The 20,525-nt window shown below is 35.3% G+C and overlaps 3 protein-coding genes across 3 annotated transcripts in view; all 3 read right to left on the reverse strand.

Annotated features, from left to right (window-relative positions):
- Positions 1-686: 686 nt before the first annotated feature.
- On the reverse strand, positions 687-2,321 carry LOC18035882 (putative UPF0481 protein At3g02645). The gene has a single exon (XM_006427454.1). It carries the CDS (start codon positions 2,319-2,321, stop codon positions 687-689), a length of 1,635 nt encoding a protein of 544 aa, XP_006427517.1.
- Positions 2,322-15,095: 12,774 nt separating this feature from the next.
- Positions 15,096-15,791, reverse strand: LOC112096955. Its single transcript, XM_024181198.1, has one exon. It carries the CDS (start codon positions 15,789-15,791, stop codon positions 15,096-15,098), a length of 696 nt encoding a protein of 231 aa, XP_024036966.1.
- A 3,070-nt stretch (positions 15,792-18,861) lies between these two features.
- Positions 18,862-20,525, reverse strand: part of LOC18035856 (pentatricopeptide repeat-containing protein At1g80550, mitochondrial) — a 2,676-nt gene continuing 1,012 nt past the window's right edge. The window contains exon 2 of the mRNA XM_006427456.2: positions 18,862-20,525. Coding sequence (XP_006427519.2) covers positions 19,630-20,525 — 896 coding nt within the window. The 3' untranslated portion in view covers positions 18,862-19,629.

A 20,525-nucleotide genomic window follows, 5' to 3' on the forward strand; every position in this document is an offset into this window, starting at 1 on the left:
TTAAGTGATCTAGCTCAACACCAACTTTCATTGCGGTCATGGTGGGTATGGTGCTTACTTGTTCACCATATTAGGTCTTGCCTTCGAGAAACGTCGGTGGCTATAAACTGAAAGCTACAAGAACAATGAGAACAGACACACGCTTTGCTTTTGAATAGAGGTATTCTAAATACCTCTCTTTTGTTATTTGCATAAATCTTATTTTCAGAAATGAATAATATTCACAAATTGTTTCTTAAATCATTATTTATATGAAAGTTTATTTTCCCAAAGAGCGGATGTATTAAGGGCAGAGTATGTACGTAACTGGCCCCAAGAACTTTCAATTTCTATATCTCATAAATAATTAAAAAAATTGAGTTGATTGTAAAAGTAATGTATATCAACATTAGAATGGTCTGATTCTATGTGTTACAAGCTAAAAACTACTTAATCGACCACTTATCAGAATTTTGGATTCAATGAATTTTGGATTCAATGCTTATTAGAATTGTGCTGATCTTTAAAAAAATTGCCATGCATTAACTAGAGAATCCAAATCTCTGACCCTTTCTTAATAATTTTCTTCATTGGTTTTATGTTGATCCTTGAGATTGTTTGTGTATATAGTATAGTAATAGAAATTTTTTTCAGAGAAACAATTAATCTTTTGAAAAAAACTTTCACAGAGAGGGCAAAAATAAGTCTCAAGACAGTCTTTCAGTAGTATTCTTGACATGATGAAATGAGCGATGGCAGCCGTAAATTGCACAAAACGCTTGTAGTGTCATCAAGAACAAGAGCAAAACGGTAGCTAGCAACGTTAAAAACTGCCAAGAATCAAACACATAATGCTTCATAAATTTCCCAACTTTAACACACCATCTACTGTCATAATAATTGTTAATATCTTCAATCACTTTATCTAAGAATGGAACTTTTGTCAATCTAATGGACTTGCTCATCCCATTCCAAAGATTTGCAGCCTGTTCATCACTTTTTAATCTGTTCAAAATCACACCCTTTTCTCTAAGCAACTTCACATCATCCTCAGTATCAATAATCCCATTCATCAATTCCGTGTAACGCGTAAAAACCAACGGTCCTGACGCGTTTGATGCTTCATATGCAACTAAGTTCCTTAATAACACTTCTGTGTTTACATCTAAACTGACTGTGGGAAGATAAAACGTGGCAGTTTTGACGTCGAAGTCAATGGCTGAGATGCTGCCATTGGCGGTGGAGAAGCAAAAACCGGCTTTTGAGAGCTCGGTGACTGACGGAATGGTGATTTCTTCTACTAACGGTGGCTTGTTGGTCTTGTTAGAACTCTCTTGTTCTTGTGTGGTTTCTTCTTGATCTTGGGAGAGACATGAATGTTGAAGAAGTTGTTTCAAGATTGCAAATCCTGGAAGGTTAGAAAGTATCATGCATGGCAAATTCAGAAGCATTTTTTTCATAAATCTTAAAGGACCCTTGTTGCAAATCTTGCTAAGAAGCTTTTTAACATGATTTGAATCCGCAAACAATCTTTTCCTGCCTTGAGCTTCTTCATCATTGTGATCTCTGTCTTCATCTTCGGTCATCTCGATTGGTTCTTCCAATTTGGGCACGATCACATTGTACAAAAAGTCTAGCAAATGTGCACATTCGGAGACTTCAATGTGCGGCAAGTTTTCGATCATTTTGAAAGGCGAGAGATCTTTACATAATCCAATTAGCTTCGAAAGCAGAATATCGTCAGCTAATTCCATCGATGGAGATTGGAATTCTAACATCTTTCTCAGTATAAACAATGGTATTTGATTCTCAAGCATCACAATATCTCTTAAAATTGCATTATGCCCTGAATTCCTCCCAGCATAATCAGCCAAATGTGACATTGACCTGGAGGAAACTCTTGTTAATGCTTGACCTTCTTTGATGGCGTAGATGTGAAGGAACTCGAGCAAGAATGCTGCATCAATGGCCATCATCCAAGCTAAAGTTTCATCACCAAAATCTAAGATCTTGTGATAACACACTCGAATTCTTGGCTCAAGTTTCATCAAATGCTCAACAAAGTTTTGAAACTTAATGCGTTGAAGTTGTCTTTGAGTTCTTTTTGCTGCAGCTAGCTTATATCTTTCCATTTCCTGAAGCTCAGGACGCCAATGGTGATACGGCCCAATTGCAATCTGTTGTGGTGTGTAGGAATCGGGATCAATGGACATCAGGGCTTTGGGGACGTTAAAAATGCAGACAGGTAAATCGGCATCCTCTTCAAGTTCTTCACCAAGTGTTCTACGAATGTTGATGATCCATCGATGCTCATCAAAATTTGGATCACAATTCAAGGGCATTGTGGTTTGCAGAGTAGATGTGTTCGTTGTTTGTTTAAAAGTGTTTTTGATACAAGGCAGATTTAATAAAGTTAATGTCATGCCACATGTAATGCCATAAATATGTTTTATTATAAATTAATTTCAAGTTAATATGCTTGCGTTTAATATATATATATATTTGCTTTTGTTTGTCTCTGCGTTTCTTCTTAGTTATATAACGAATGACTTTTAAAAAAAATTAATATCTCCATTTTTTTAATACATATTAGATGGTTAAATTTCCAAATAAATATCATATTCTTATTTTAATAAATGTGCACAACTGCCACTACTCAAAAAAATTAAATCTCGTAGGTGAAAAAGAATTCAACATCAAACTATGAGCGTAACCGCTCTGATTACAAGAGAATTCAATTTCAATTCACCGAGAGTTAAATCCATAAATTTTCATCCATATCATTATTAATCTTTTAATCCGTAAAATTTCAACCATATCACTACTAATCTTTTAGAAGCTTTCCTATCTCCTTAGAAAATTTCAGTTCCTCTCACGATTGTTTCCTTGCTTGCTTATTTTATTTATTTTCCCATAAAAAAATTAATTTTTAAGTTTTAATAGCTTTTGACTAATTGCATTTCCCACTTTTTTGTTTATCTGATTAATCAAATATCATTTAAAATTTAATTTAATTTACTTCAATATCTCAAAAAAGTTGTGTGCAAAAACCCTGACTTAAGTTTTTCATAAGGACTAAATTAAATTTAATTTAATTTAACCTGATCTCTAACCCAAATACTCACCGAGGCTTAAGTTTTTCATAATGATTTTTAAAAAAAAAAAAAAAAAGTTAACTAAGAGATAGAAATGTTTATAAATCATGCATATGCATACGCGTGTATAATGAGACCTTTTAATAGCTTGAAATTTTCTTCTATAATTATAATTAACAATAATATTAACAGCATGACTTTCCCAAAACGAATCATCACTATATGCATGACATAAATGAAGAGTGTTGCAGGAATAATTGATATGATTCCACTCACCATGGTTATTGAAAGGATTCTTGTTAATGCAAGTCTTAGTTCTTAACCAACAGATTAATAAAAAATAAATAAATAATTCTCTCAACCAAAACATAGAAAATAATTCATCAAGCAATCATACATTGAAACTGATGCTTTAAAGCAGTCAACCAAATCAAAATCTTATGGCATGTACAGGGGCTTTTTTATTACCATGTTCGTCTTTGGATGCAATGTCTGGGTCCTCCTCCAGCAAGCATATGCCATATTGTGCTAATCAGTTAATGATGTCATTCAACACAACTTCAGTGTTGGAAACTCAAATAATGTTCGAGTGAATTAAGTAGCGTAAAATTAAGAAAAATGAACCATTACAAGCACTCATGAAGATAATGCAGTCTTCTACCAATCTATTTTGATGCGTACAAAAAATTCTAAGAGCTACCTCATGATTGGTATATGTACATTGCCAGCGCTAAGCATAGTCACAATTGCTATGTTGACTTGCTTATTTTGCAACAATGGAACCAGGGCGAAGTCAGTATCATCTTCAGAATTAACAAACAAGCTTGAATAACTATTCATCGTCCAATCCTTCTTGCACCAGCTTCATCCCCAATTAACTCTTCCCTTGGCTTAGCGGGAAGGCCTTTTGCAAACATCTCTTCATCATACTTCTTAGCCATATCTAACATACTTTTGTCAATTAATCTGCTTCAATCAAAGCATTGTAAGCAAACTCGTCAGGGCTTCACCAAGTTCCTCCATCTTATTCCACACTACAAAAGAAACCCCCATCTCGAATTCTTGGCTCAAGTTTTATCAACTGTTCGACAACATTTTGATGCTTATTGCATTAAAGTGTTCTTTGGGTTCTTTCCAAGCTCAGGACTCCAATGGTGATAAGGCCCAATTTCAATCTGTTGTCGTGTGTAGGATTCGGTATCAATAGCATTAGGGCTTTGGGGACGTTAAAAAAGCGGAAATCAGCATCTCCCTCAAGTTCTTCACCAAGAGTTCTATGAATGTTGATGATCCATCGATGCTCATAAAAATTTTATTAGAATTCAAGGGCATTGTGGTTTGGGGAATAGATTTGTTTCTCGTTTTCTAGAAGTGTTTTTGACTGAATGATGTTTTGATGCATTGGTAAGTTATAAGAATGTTATAACGCAACAAATAAGTTTTTGTTATTCATTATTTTCAAGTTAATTGGTTTAATATATCTGTGTTTGTGTTTCTCACCATTAGTTTTACATTTGTAAACTATGTATAGAAGAGAAATGGTTCAAGTAAAAACTTGGGAAATTTACAAAAATAACCATAAAATTTTTGTTATTTTCACAATTAACCCTTTCAACTTTTTTCTATCAACATTAGCCAAACACATGCTTTTCTTCCCAAATTACCCTTCTTTACAAACCAAAAGCAACATTCTTTCTCCCCTTTCGTCAAACAAAGGCAGCTTCCACTCTTGAATTATCAACCAACGGCAACGGCAAAAGACAACGATAAAAAGTAAAATCCGATCATAATTTATTCGGATCCAACAGTAATCGGCATCACATAGTGGTATGAGTTATTTTCTCGCTCGTGAATTTGACTGAACTAGGTGTTATTATCGGTGAATGTGGCGACATGTTGTCTGCCACACCAAGCCTGGTGCGACAGGCAGCCTTTCGCACCAAGTTTCGTGCGACAGTCAGCCTGTCGCACCAAAAGCCAGATTCATTATAATTAACTATTAATTTGATAGGGCTGAAATAATTTATTTTTTTATAATTTCAGGCTTAATGGATTCAGTTGTACTTGAATTGTGTTACGATGGTTGCTGGGAGACATTAGAGGATGGGCGTATGGAGTATGTCAATGGTAAAAATAGAGCTTTTTTGGTTGGAAAAAATTGTCTTTTTGATCAGTTATTGGCAAGAGTATACGATGTGTTACAAATTAATCCTAATGAATATAGTATCACAATGAAGACAACTTTGAGGTCTAGTAACACATTATATCGTGTATGTGCACTGCCCATGGATATATTTGATGATGAAATGGTGAGGGTTGTGTTACATGTTGAGTGTTAGAAAATGCATATTTATAAAGGAGAAAACTGTCATTTTACATTTCAAGTCTTACTAACAACCCTTACTTTTATGTATTTAACCTTCTTGTGATTTAATTACATGTGTTTTATTTTAATTAAGTATTTTATGTATTTTAGGGGCATTATAGTCATTTCACAATAAAGGAGAAATCAGACGGCAAAACGGACATCACTTTTGAACTCAGGACGGTCAAAAACCTTAGGAGGAGCATAAAAGGAAAAATGGCACTATTCACTTGTACGGTACTATTCACGTGTACGGTACTGTATACGTTACTGTTCACGACACTGTTCACATAGACGGACCGATGATGTGGCATTGACTGATGAGGTGTCACGATCCTGTTGGACTAAAATTCTTATACACTGTTGATGGTGACATGGCAGCATATCAGTGGACGAAAAATCTCGCATACGGTGCATGCATCACACAGGATTATTTTCAACCAAACCGCGTTACTGTTCATCCGGGTCAAACCGCGTTACTGTTCAAAGTCGGGTCAAACCGTGTTACTGTTCATCCGCGTGGTCAAACCGTGGATTGTTGACTGATGACGTGGCGTAATCCTGAGCGTCCAAACTGTTTTTAATCCGATGGCCATGATTTACTCCATGTATCTATAAAAAGGGGGCCTCTCCCCTCTAATTTGATATCTCTGAATCCATTTTTGGACTCTGTTTTCTGTAATTCCCTCTCCATCTTGTATTTTCTTCGTATTTTAATAAATTTCCATTTTGCCCCTAGTTCAATTATGAGTGGCTAATTTTCTTTCAAGCTTGGGTTGAAGGTGAAGTCTCAACATGTGTCATGGGCTTTATTTAGTAAATTTATTTTCTCTTCCCCTCTAGTTTTTGTGGATGTTTTGACTTCTCGTCGACAAATAATAATATTCTTGTCTAGTACCGCCTTGGTTTCACCGGCCCTCTAGTACAAGGTTATTATTATTTGGCACGATAAGCCCTTAGCACCATATTGATTAGAGCATGGTTCATGAGGTGTGGATTCCCCCCTCATGATTTAATTGACATTAATACGGATTATTTAGCCCATGATGCATGTTGATACGGATCCAGATACCCAAGTACGTCAATTTAATAGATTTTCTCTTCAATTTATTCTCTCCATTGCAATTCCAATTTTAGAATTTATTCTCGCCATTTTAATTTAAGTATTAGCATATTCTAAATCATTTCCACCATAAATCCAACCACCCATTTACAAAATTAATTCTATATATAATTAAAATCCACCTCCTCGTGGGATCGACACTCAACACCATTGATCTATACTACAATAGATTCGTGCGCTTGCGAGTACATTAAAATTTGCACAACATTACATATGGCATCCGACGTAGCTAATTTTGGATGCATTCTTATATTTGTTACCACATCACCTCGAGTTCCGAGTGGAGGTATTGAGGCACATGTCGATACAGAAACTTCGTTTAGAGCAAATATGTCTGGCCCCGATAATGAAGAAGAGGTGTTGCCAAGGACAATATCACTGCAGCAATATTACTTTCCAATCCACGACAATTATGACAACATTGATGATAACGGTGTTACGTTACAGGATGTTGGAGCAACAGTATTTCCAATAACGACGTCGTTGGAGCAACGGTATTCTCCGTATCACAATGATGATTTTCTGGACAATGATGATTTTCATGATGAGACAGAGGGGAATAATGTTTGTGCAGAACCTTCTAATAATATGAGGGGCACTCATTTCAATAATGATGGTGATGATGGAGGAGCCGGTCCTTCGAATGTTCCGTCATTTCAGCATGAGGATGGGTGTGAAGACAATACTCCTGTGAATAACAGAGGCAATAGACCTATTCCAGCAATGGTTCAATCGAGACGGAGAATTGACCCTCTCACAAGTCTTGCTCCAACTTTGCCTTCGAACATGGTTGCTCCAAGCTTTGTGAGCAGTTGTGACTCAGATGATATCAGTGTGGGTAAGCTGTTTGCTGAGAAAAATGAGTTTATATTACAACTACGCAAGGTTGCCTTTCGGGATAAGTTTGATTTCAAGATTGCATAGTCTACTACGACACGTTTCGAGGCTCACTGTAGTTCAGAATCATGTAAATGGCGTATTCGAGCAACTAGATGTTCGAACGAGGATAATGTTCCTTGGGTGGTGCGGAGAATTGATAATGTACACACTTGTCATAATGAGGTATTGGTTGCTGGACGTCATCAAGTTAGGAGCCGAGTTGTCGGTCATATTATTGCAGATAAATATATTCAAGACAAGAGAATTTATATCCCGAATGATATAAGAGCAGATATGCAACAAAAATATGGCGTTCAGTTAACATACCAGCAGGCATATCGGGCGAGAGAAGTTGGTCTTGAAATAGTTCGAGGCAACCCTACAGAGTCATACAACTTGCTCCCTAAATACTCTCACGTACTAACTGCAGTGAATGAGGGTACAGTCACTCACATCGAGCAGGATGGAGATGGTAATTTCTTGTACTATTTTGTAGCACTCGGATCTTTCATCAAGGATTTTATGCAGTACATTCGGCCTGTCATTACTGTAGATGGTACTCATCTCAAGGGGCTATATCGTGAAAGCATGTTCGTGGCAACATGTCTTGATGGTAACAATCAATTGTATCTGTTAGCCATTGGGATCATGGATTCAGAAAACAATGATGCTTGGGAATGGTTTATGATGAAGTTACACGGAGTGATTGGCGATAGACCTGAGTTAGTAATTATATTTGATCGATGCACTGCCATAAGGCGAGCCGTTCTTAAAGTATTTCAGAATGCAACTCATGGAGTTTGTTTTTACCACATGAAAGGTAACATTAAGTCACAGTTTAGAATGTCAAAAGCTCTTTGGGATCAATTTGAGCCTGCCTTTATTAATGCAGCAAAAGCATATGGCCACGAGGAATTTAAGAGACAACTTGAAGGGTTGTGGATGATCCACTCGGGTGCGGCTGACTACCTAGAAAATAATGTCGGTACGTGTAATTGGGCAAGATCTCAGTTTGAAGGTAGGAGGTACAACATACTTACCACCAACATCGCGGAGAGTGTTAATTCTTTTATGAGATAACCGCGAAAATTTCCTGTTACTCATCTTGTTGATCACTTTAGGAAAACGCTGCAGCAATGGTTTTATGATAGAAAAATTGTGGCTGAATCAATGAGTACTCAGCTAACAACATGGGCAGATGAAATAGTCACTAAGCGGAGAACTATAGCTGAAAGAATGATAGTTCGGCCGGTGTCTCCGCATCAATTTCAAGTTATAGGTGGTGGGCTTAAGGAAGGTTTGGTTGACTTGCAAAAGAAAACTTGCTCCTGCAAAGTATTTCAGCTTGATCAGCTTGTATGTGCTCATGCAATTATGCCGTGTCTAACACACCGGGTGGATTATATTAATCTTTGCTCGGAATTTTACACTACAGAATGGTTGGCGATGGCTTATGCACAACCAGTGGAGCCAGTTGGCGATGTGGCTGATTGGGAAGTTCCAGATGAAATTCAGGAGATGCAAGTATACCCTCCAGTTGAGGCGCCACCACCTGGCCGTCGTAAAGACCTCAGAATACCCTCGGCTGGCGAGGACGTTAACCGGCGGACTGTAAGATGCGGGCAGTGTCATGAACTGGGCCATAATCGCAAGCGGTGTAAAAATCTCATTGCGTCGAATCAAAGTTAGTTGTATTGTTTCAATAATTCGTTGGTTAAAACTGTTATATTTTTTTAATGTATTGTACACTTATATGTGAGTGTGAATTTTTTTTTTGAATATTAAAATGTGAGCATTCAAATTATATAAACTTAAGTGCGCAAATTAGAATAAACATTTAAATTTCAACATTGAAATTACTACAACAGTTTACAATACAATATCGTCATTAAATATATCAACAATATCGTCATTAAATATGTCAACCGCAATCTTCTTTCTAAAGTACTCGACATGACTAGTGGTAAACTCTAATGTAAGCCCGAACATTAAATACATCGTAACCATCAATACAAAAACACCGCAATCGCTAGTTCCGCACTCCTGTTGTGGCGCGCTCCTAACTGCGATAACTTTCCAGGGGTCGGCACTCCGCAACTCAGGTCGGATGTTGTAGAACCCAACATATTCCAACCATCGAGGGAAGATAACTTCAAGTGGCTTGAATTTTAACCTGTATCTTTTTTCGTCGCGGCATGTGAGTAATGAGTCATAAATCCAGACTTTGTTTTTCCGAAAGTCTACTTGTGCCAGTACCCAATGCTTGCCGTCCAAGTTAACAGGGATGAGTAACTGTATATAAAAATTCAATAACATCTTTGTTGTATATAAAGTTGAAAAGGCGGGACTAAGAAAAATCGACAACTTGTATATGAAATGCAATAAACTACATACCATATCGACATCCGTCATCGATTTGGACATTGTGTGCTGTCGCCCACAAAGATAGCTATTCAAGCGGTCGTCGAATTCTAATGAATCGACCGCACAATCTCCATTGTTCCATACCTGAGTCAAGAACACCTAATACATAGATAACCAAGAAATGCATTAATTAGCAAAACTTAAAGGCGATAATTAAAAAAAATAACTATAGTATTTATGTTCGTTATGTTGGCACGTTACCCAAAAAAATGTGTCGGTATGTGTGACACGTTGAAGTAAGGCATTCGGATACTACCGTTGTTTCTCGCTAATCAAGCGAAAATACTCATGAATATGCTGTACAGAAACATAAACATTACGATTTAAAAGAAAATATTTATATACCAAATCCACATTACTCAAAGAACTTTGAAAATTTAATTACCTCATCGCCTAACCATCCCATCGAAGTTAAACCCAAAAGTATTTCAAAAAATGACCGCGGGTGCCGGACTCTCCGAACCACTGTCATATCACCAGCGAATCATCGATCAAACTCAGCAAACATACTACAGTCCTCCAATCCTCTCAGTGGATTTATATCCACTGTCGTACTCATGTCAATCGCATGCTCCAAGATTTGGGGTCGAGGTAAAGGCCAGACGTTTTGCCTTCGCCTGACTGGAGGAATCATATAAGGACTGTTATAAACATATGATGGTATGTACGCGCGGCCGAACTTACTAACGCCGGGAGGCACCTCAGAGAACACCTGAACGCTCTCCCCATTAATATCCCCGTAGAAACTATACAATGACGTGGGCGTAGATAAATTTTCATTGCGCACGTCAGTATCCACTCCATAGTCAGCCGGGGCCTGTCCATTCGCCAAGAACAACATATTAAACAACTATTAAATTAAAAGTTAAACGAACATAATTATTAAATTTAAATTTGCTCACCGCATACGAGCGTGCAGTGGGAGAATCCTTATTTGGACGTTTAGAAAATGTGTCGATGAACCCAACAACGGTTTCTTTAAAATCTTTTAATTCTGACTTTATTTCATACACGTTACGATCAATCTTATCCAGCCGTCGTCGTATGTAATCATTAAACTGCTTTGTCCTCGACTATTACAAAAGAAAAAACAGAAAACTTTAGAATAACAATAAAAAATTAATAATTTATAAAGGAAAAATATCGTATATTATTTATAAGCTCAGAATCCCGTGCGTCATCAGAGTTGTCTGTTTGCTGCTGGTGGTCATCAACAGCCACCTCATCCTTATAAGTGTCATGACGCTGCTGGTGGTCATCAACAGCCACCTCATCCTCATAAGTGTCATGACGCTGCTCTGGTATTGGGTTTGGTATGTCGTCATGATCGTCATGCTCGTCTGATTGCCTTGTAACCGACGGCATCGCGTTGATTGAGGGTTGGTGCTGTATAAAGTATCATTTAAAATTAGTAAATGAAAAGTCAAAAATTTCGATTAAAGAATTTTTAGTACTTAGAGTATACCAACCTTAAGAACCCAGTCTGGAATGCTTGGCAAGTAATCCTTCACAGAGAGCCAATATTTTCTGCTACTCTCCTTTGAATTTGGCTCAAGAGTTTGTAAAACGTCCCCCTGCCATAAATTAAATTGAAAATTTTAAGTAAGTATACATAACTTAAATTTAGTAAAGTTAAAAAATTAAGTAATACATATTACTTACAAGACGAGATTCGTCGTTGAAGAACGAATAAACCTCCGCAAAATTGATTCTCAAAGACGCCATGGGCTTCCATTGCAAAATGCAGGGAATCTTATTCTTGGTTTTGACGACCCATGTTGATGGCAACCCTCCGATTGCTTCGTAAATCCAAGCCTACAACAACCAAATTGAAGAATCAAATAAAACAACTATCAAATATTTAATACTATAAAACTTATTAATAAGCAAAAACAAAAACGCACCTGAACCCCAGACGTAAAGCCGTAAAGATTGTATTTTTCAATGTTATGATCTGGATTTTTCAACCGAGTCTTCTTAAATTTCTCGTCTTTCTCGAACAGTGCATTGTCAAGACTCTCGTAAATCATTTCCCACGACAATAGACCCCATGGATGCTTTCGGATTGCATTTAGTACTCGGTCCGCAAAATAAAACAGCGCAATCTTTAATGCGTCCATATCGTCCATTTCCTCGAATTTCAACTCCTTAAATATTGCATCGAATTCCTTCACATTAATCTTACGATGCACACCACCAAAATACGTATTCCGTAGCCTCTGCTCCATTTCATCATTTTTTTTATTGGTATCAACACCAAATGAAAGTCCAGTAACCAAGCACCATTCGACAATTGACAAGCGAATCAAATGCTCACCAATTTGAAACCATAACTGATCATCACGGCTATCTTCTTCATGGGCCACTTGCCTCAGTAAAAGATTGTGCAAAATTACCCCACTAAATGGAAAACTTCGACACTCCAAGAAATGCCCAAATATATCATTTTTTAACATAGTCAACTGCCGCTTTGTTAATTTTTCCTCAATGGCTTTTATGACCGAAGATAACTTACACATGCTCGAAATTTGACCAGGAAAGTGATCGGCATAACTAAAATACATCTTGCCTACTTCAATATCCGGTGATTCTGATTTCGCCATGTATCTGTAATATCTATAAAATTATTACATTACAGGAAAAAAATTGACTCGTAAAAAAAAAACACTCTAATTTTTGGTGCGACAGCGCCTCTCGCACCAGATTTGGTGCGACAGTGGGGCGCGCGCCCTGCCCCCCTCCCTCTCCACCCCCAAAATTAAGCCACAACACTTCAAAATCGAAAAACAATACTCCCAAACACCACCAACCACCACAAACACTACCAACCACCACAAACACCACCACCACCACCATTATTCTCAAGCTATAACTATTATTATTCTAAAATCTCATTTTAAATTAATGAAAATAAGAAAAATGACTAACCTAGGTTTTGTTGAAGGTTGTAGATCATAGATTGGATGCCGGTGAGAGATGGAGCCGCCGCCGACGAGGGTTGATGTCGCCGCCGATGATGGGAGTTGGATCGATTTGGGAGAGATGAGTGAAAGGGAGTGTTGGAGGAGAGATGAGGGAGGGCTATTTTGGTCTCAAAAGTTGTTTAATGGCTAATGTTGATAGAAATATTTTTGGGGGGTTAAGATGAAAAAAATCAAAACTTTAATGGTTATTATTGTAAATTTCCCTAAAAACTTTTTGAATAATTGGTGATGCAGTTTTGTAAAGTATGGTTATTTTTGAGAGATTGTTGGTAGGTTTAGATGCGGTTATTATCAAGAGTTGGGTGGTAAGTTTAGAATGTGGTTATTAATTTTTTATAATTTTTTTTACTTGTATGGCTTTTACTTGTTCTCGCTTGCTATAAATTAGGCATGATAGAGAAAGTCCGACTTGGGCATTTCGTATGAATGCTCGATAGGCCTTGCACTTCACCTCATATGTCTGAGTCTGGCCCGAAAACCTGAAAAATGCTTAAGAATTTAAGAAAATGTTATTTTAATTAAAATGCACATTTTTACATATATTTAACCACCTATTACATATATTTATAGTTTTGAATCTTATAAACCCAACTTTTAAAAAGTAATCCAACAAAAAAAATTATAAATTATGAATTTGTGAAACATAATAAAAAATTTTAAAAAATGTAAAATGTAAAATTGGACATTTCGGTTTGACGCAAGCCTGACATTTTGCCACTTCTACCACAAGTACCCCAATTGTCATTTGGTTTAGGTGTCAACTAGTGAAGAATGAGAAGAAAGAGAGTACAAGGAGTACGTAGTTAGTGTTCATAAAATATAAATAACTCCTTAAGTTTTAGTTAAATTCTTTTATTGCTTAAATAGTTTTATATTTTAGCAATTAAGTCCTCTTTAGTTTTGAACAAAAACAAAAAAATTTGACCTCTCCATCAAAACTTCAGTTGTTAAATTTTGAAGATTGAAAAATAGTAACTCCAGCACAAATAATTGAGCCAAACGTGTTCGAAATATCATTTGTGAGAAATAAGGTCCCTAACTCCAGCACTAATTAGTCTATGATGATATTAAAAAATAATGTGAAGTTTCACTAGCAGAAATTATTGGTGCAACTTATGACATGTACAAGGAGTTTTCTGTTACCTTATCCATCTTTGGATGTAATGCCTAGATCCTCCTCCACCACGCATATTATTCTAATCAATGGCATCATTCAACACAAACTTCAATGTTGCAAGCTAAAATATTGTTACGAGTGAATTAAGTAGCAAAAAAATATAAAATATTAGTCATCGCGAATACTCACAAGGATAATCTAATCTTTTACCAATCTCTTTTGATGGCATATGGTTTGCCGGGGCTGAGCATAATCTCAATTGCAATGTTGACTTCCTCAAATTGCACCAATAAAAATAAGGTGAAGCCAATATCATCTTAGAGATTAACATATAAGCTTACATAGCTATTCACGAGTATGTGCAAATTAGATGTCGTTGTTAATGTCATCCGAGAAAAATTAACAAAGCAACAGTTGAAAATGTTCAAAGATAATATATTTGGGCATTTCCTCAAGTGCCGAAGCTATCCGTTCAGTGGCGTAATTGTTCATAATATATTGCTTCGGCGAGTGTCCCATGGCGCTGGAAATGACAAAGATGAGTTATGGTTTCAAGTTGGCAACCATTTGATACAGCTATCGATTGGAGAGTGGTGCCTAGTAACGGGACTTTGCTATGGCGAAGATGTCGTCCTGACGAAGCATAAAACAATGCATAGGTTACTTAAGAAGTATTTTGCCAGCAGGTTTCGCGATATAAATCTTGGCCAGTTCGAGCAAATATTTATGGACTTAGACTTCAGGGCTATGGATGACACCGATGTGCTAAGAATCGACTTGTTTTACTTTGCTGATAGAGTACTAAACGGAAGAAAAGATCATCATCAAATCAATTTCAATTTGCTTAATGAGGTAGATGACATAAATCACTTTCAAAGTCGACTGTGGGGTCATTTGTCATGGGAAACAATATATGAAAGCCTTGATAATGCATTAAACGGCAAAGCCAATAAATTTAAGAAGACATGCGCACAAAATCCCTCGCATAAAATTGAAAAATACAATATTTACGGTTTTACGTCTGCAGTGCATGTGAGTGAAGAGTTTTTTTTTATATATAACTTAGCTTTGTTATAATGAATATTTAATGAAACGTTTTTTGACTTTATATCTTTCATTGTTGATCAAGTTAGAAGACTCTACAAGAGCAAGTCCTTTCATGAATCTCAATTATCCCTTCTTTTATACCACCACCCAAAACATGAAATCGATGTTGAGACACAGAACGAACGGTCATTCTTTCGGCCAAAATTCTCCTTTCACCGACTATCTCATCTGCCCACATCGTTAGACGAGTGCTCATCGATTCAGTCACAATTTTCTTATCATAAAACCATTGTTGTAATGTTTTTCTAAAGTGATCAACAAGATGAGTAACAGGAAATTTTTGCGGTTCCCTTATTAAAGAATTCACGCTTTCCACAATGTTGGTGGTAAGTATATTGTATCTCCTACCTTTAAATTCAGACCTTGCCCAATTACACGTACCCACACTATTCTCTAAGTAATCAGTCGCGCCCGAGTGAAGCATCCACAACCCTTCAAGTTGCCTTTTAAACTTTTTGTGTCCATATGTCTTTGCTACATTAATAAAAGCTGGCTCAAATTGATCCCAAAGAGCTTTGGACATCCTGAATTTTGACTTAATGTTGCCTTTGACCTGGTAAAAATAAACGTCATGAGCAACAATGTGAAATGCTTTCAAAACGGCTCTCTTGATGGTAGTGCATCGATCAGAGATAATTACTAACTCTGACCTATCGCCAATTACTCCATGTAACTTCGTCATAAACCATTCCCAAGCATCATTGTTTTCTGAATCCATGACCCCAATAGCTAATGGATACAATTGATTATTATCATCCAGACATGTTGCTACAAACATGCTTCCACGATAGAGCTCTTTAAATGAGTGCCATCTACAACAATCACAGGCCTAATGTACTGCGTGAAGTTATAATGCTATAAAATATATATTGAGTAATGGGAAGTTATAAGAATGTTATGGCATATATAATGCTATAAATTATATATGTTTTTATTATTTACTGAAGGCTTTTAATATATTTGCGTTTGCGTTTCTTATCTTATAGTTTTATATTTTAATTTAATTATAAAGAACAAATTCTTTTTACGATCACAACGCATAGCCAAATTACGAAACGATCATTTAATTTTTTTTGTTAGGTTCTTTCTTCATCAAACTTGAGTGGCTAGAAAGGATTTAAATCTCTCTTCAATGTCTAATTAAAAACTCAATTCACATTAACAAGCACGTAAATCAAATGGCATGAGGTTGTTTTATCTTAATCAAGGTCCTCGGTTCAAGACTTGAGAATGCAGCTGCGTTAAATACTTGTTGGGAAAGTTTTGCCGCTCTAGTGGTCCTATCCAACTCAAATCTAGATTAGTTGGGGCCCAATATAGTTTTCGGATACCAGATGGTTTAATATAGTAAAAAAAACTCAATTCACCAAACGGTAATTTATCATTTCCAAATTTAGTGGACCCACTAATTTCATTATCACTCCCAAATATAAATAAGAAATTAAGGATGCGTTTGGTATTATTTTCAAAATAGTATTTTTTTTATTTAGTTTTAGAGAAGAGGAATTGGAATGATTGGCTTTTAATAAAAATGAAAACATTTTTTTTATAATTTTTCTTAAAATAATATCTAAAAATTAAAAGTAAAATGTGTTTGATAGTTTGTCTGAAAAAAAAAGAAACATTAAAAAATGTGTTTGGCAATTTTTATAATTTTTTTTCAATAATTATATTATATGTTTGGAAGAATTTTATTTATGAAATCGTTTTCTGTTACATTTTACAATTATATAAAATATCCGGTAATAAATTTAAATGAGATTGTTCTATTTAAAAATTAAGTTTTGAAATACTATTAATAACAACAACTGTAATAGAAAAAAAAAACATTGGATCAATATTTATATGTTGAAAAAATGTGTTTAAACCAAAAAACTAATTTAAAAAATTTTAAGCATATCAATAAACAATTCATTTCCTTATGTTGTCATGTCCCCCGTTATTAGTTACTACAGGTAAATAATTGAATAGCACAAATGGGACCCACATTGCATTGGGAGTTCACAATGGAAAACGCAAATATTGTGTTTTTGGCTTTTCTTCATATGGTGTGAAGAACGAAAACAATTTTTTTATTGGAAAATAAAAAAATTTGTACCACGTTTATTATCTCAAAATTTCAACATATTTTTTATACCATTTTTATTTTTAAGTTTATATCAATAAATCATTATGATACTACAAAATGATTATTTTACCTCTAAATAAATTAAAATACCATTTTATTATATAATTTTTAAAAAAATAAATAATTATAATTATAAGAATACTCAAAATTTAATAAAATAAATAAATCTCAAATCCAAAATGTTCATTTTTATAATTATACTTTCATTTAAAAATTATCATGTTAATTTTTTATAGTTGTAATTTCATTTAATTTGTATAGGATGTTTCTTAATCTTAATAATAGATAAGTTTAAAATAGTTATATGGAACTCTTCTCTCTATATTAATTTTTGTAAACTTTCCTATAATAAATTTAATTACAAAAATTAAATGAAATTATAATTACAAAAATCATAATTACAAGATGTTAATTTTTTTATAATTAAAATTTCATGTAAAAATTATCATCTTTGATTTTGAGTTTTATTTGTTTTATCGAATTTACGGGTATTCTTGTAATTATGGTTTTTTTATTTTTTAAAGTTTTACAATATAAAATAGTCTTTTAATTCATTTAGAAGTAAAATGGTTACTTTTAGTGTCAAGTAATTAATTGATATAAGTTTTAAAAAAAAGATGGTGTAAAGAACATGTTAAAATTTTATGGTGATTAGATGTCCATATGATAAAATAAAGGTGGTGAAAAAATTATTTTTCTATTATTTTTTATTTTTGTAGAATGGTGAAAAATGAGTACACAAGGATATTCTCATTTTTTTCATTCTCAATTAACGGCAAATAATAATTATTAGAAGGATATATGATAATAAAATCATACTATTGAATTATGTACATATTGACCGGGAAGCATGTTGAAAATGTTGAAAATTTTTGAACTTGTACATTGACCGGGAAGCATGTTGAAAATTTTTGAACTTGAAGGAAAATATAAAGCATGTTACATAATTTTTATTAATTACTACAGAATAAAACTAGGAATGAATAGTAACATTTCATGGCAGGAAAGATCAAATCAAAAGACTTTTGATAGATTCATGGACGTTAACGACGTTGACCGCTTGTGATGTAAATTGTTTAAATAAAAATAAAAATAACCCATTTAACGAAAATTCAATAACTTATGTTCATAAATTGAATTTGTATTCCTCACTTATTTTTTTATTTATTATTCCCATAACAAAATAATTTTGAATTTATAATAATATTTGCTAATTCTGAAAATTTCACTTGAAATCAAATTTAATTTGCTTCAATGTCTCAAAATGTCTGCATTACGAGACACTCCCCAACGCTTTTTTAAGCTAAACAAAATGCTGTATGATGCGACTTCTTTAAAATTTTGCTCCCATAATTAACAACAATATTACCGGCACGACTTTTCCAAAACGAATCATCACGATATGCACGACAGCAATGAAGAATTTCGGAGGTTTAATTGATATGATCCACTTACTATGGTTATTCAAAGGATTCTTGTTAATATGCAAGTCTTAGTTTTTAACTAAGAGATTACCTAAATGCAATCAATTGAATAAAGATGATAATAATAATAATAAATTCTCCAACCAAAATAGTAGAAAGTAATTCATCAAGTAACCATACATTGAAACTAATGCTTAAACGCAGTCAACTGAGTCAAATTAGAAGTAGCTAGATGATAGATGTAATGCCCCGGTGCATAGAGGAGATAAGAAGTTGTATATTACTTGAAACTAATCCTCATTTTGTGACAACTTTGTCCTAAAAATAAACAAAACAAACAAATAAGTAATTGCTTGCAACACAGACAAAATAAAGAGATTTCTCATTCCAGAACTACCAAACTACCCAGCTAGCGGACGAAGGATTTTGCTCTAGAACCGGCTAGGAACCCGAGAAAGAAGAATGTGAAAAGTGGATTCCCCTTCTCGTTATCCAATCTGGGGTTGAACAGTTCGAATCTCGACTAAGAATCTAATTCCGGCACCAATTGATCATAGCTTTTATTTACAAGTGACATTCTCTGCATATGATGATATTCAGATAAGGTGTGAACATTACACTAGCAGAAATTATTGGCTCGGCTTAGGACTTGCATAAGGGACTTTTTATTACCATCTTCATCTTTGGATAAAATGTCTGAATCCTCCAGCAAGCATATTATGCTACTCAATGATGTCATTCAACACAACTTCAGTGTAGCAAGATATTACAAAAATGAGCCATCACAAGTGATCACGAGGATAATCCAATCTTCTAACCAATCTCTTTTCACTGCATAGCCAAGACTCTTAGTGTCTTACAGCTATTTTACGACTGGTATTGTTGTCTGCCATGGTACTTCGCCCTTCGGCGCTAAGAATCATCTCAATTGCAATGTTAACTTCCAGTTTTTGCATCAGTGGGATCTGGGTGAAACCATCATCATCTTCAGGATTAACATAAAACTAACCTGACTGTTCACCATCCAATCCTCCTTGCACTAGCTTCGTCCCCAACTCTTCCCTTGGCTTAGCTGAAAGCCCTTTTGCAAACATCTCTTCATCATACTTCCTAGCCATATCTAACATACCTTTGTCAATCAGAGCATCAACCAAAGCATTGTAAGCAAACTCGTCAGGACTACACCCAAGTTCCTCCATCTTCTTCCACACCACAAAAACTGGTCGCAGAAACCCCCATCTGCCAAACTTCCTTAAAAGCATCACATAAGTATCCATCTTTGGCCGAATCCCACTCTCAATCATCCTATCAAACAATCCAAGTATCTCCCTCGGCTTCTCCAGACATCGAAAAAAGCAATGATATGTAATCACATCCGGCACACAACCCTTCTTAGGCATTTCAGCAAGCACCGCATATGCTTCTCTCACCCTCCCATTCTCACACAAAAGCTTTATAACAGTATTACAGGTCACAACACTCGGTTGACAACCCATCTCCCTCATCTCGCGATACACCCTCATTGCAAAATCAACACCCTCCGAAACACCAACAGCACGAATCACCGTATTATATGCCACCACATCCATCTTTATCCCTTTCTTCTTCATCTCCTTATACAACTTCACCGCCTTCCACGGCTTTCCACTCTTGCACATTATATCCATATATATAGAATACGAATGCAAATCCTTAACAACACCCCGTTTATCCATCTCTTCCCAAAACTCCCTACACTTACCCCACCAACTCATCTTAAACCACCCCCGAAGAATCATATTATAAATCTTGGTCTTGTTCATCTCAATCAGCCCGCTAAAACCCACATTCTTATATTCACCAAAGCACAACTCTTGCGCCTCTATCACATGCTTATACTCACATAACGCATCCACAAGAT

The sequence above is a fragment of the Citrus clementina genome, unplaced genomic scaffold (assembly GCF_000493195.1).
Source record: "Citrus clementina cultivar Clemenules unplaced genomic scaffold, Citrus_clementina_v1.0 scaffold_7, whole genome shotgun sequence".
In the NCBI taxonomy this organism is placed as follows: Eukaryota; Viridiplantae; Streptophyta; class Magnoliopsida; order Sapindales; family Rutaceae; genus Citrus; species Citrus x clementina.

Excerpts from the sequence above, each read along its gene's own strand:
- LOC112096955 (XM_024181198.1), bottom strand. The coding sequence starts at position 15,791 with ATGGATTCAGAAAACAATGATGCTTGGGAATGGTTTATGACGAAGTTA.
- LOC18035882 (XM_006427454.1), bottom strand. The coding sequence starts at position 2,321 with ATGCCCTTGAATTGTGATCCAAATTTTGATGAGCATCGATGGATCATC.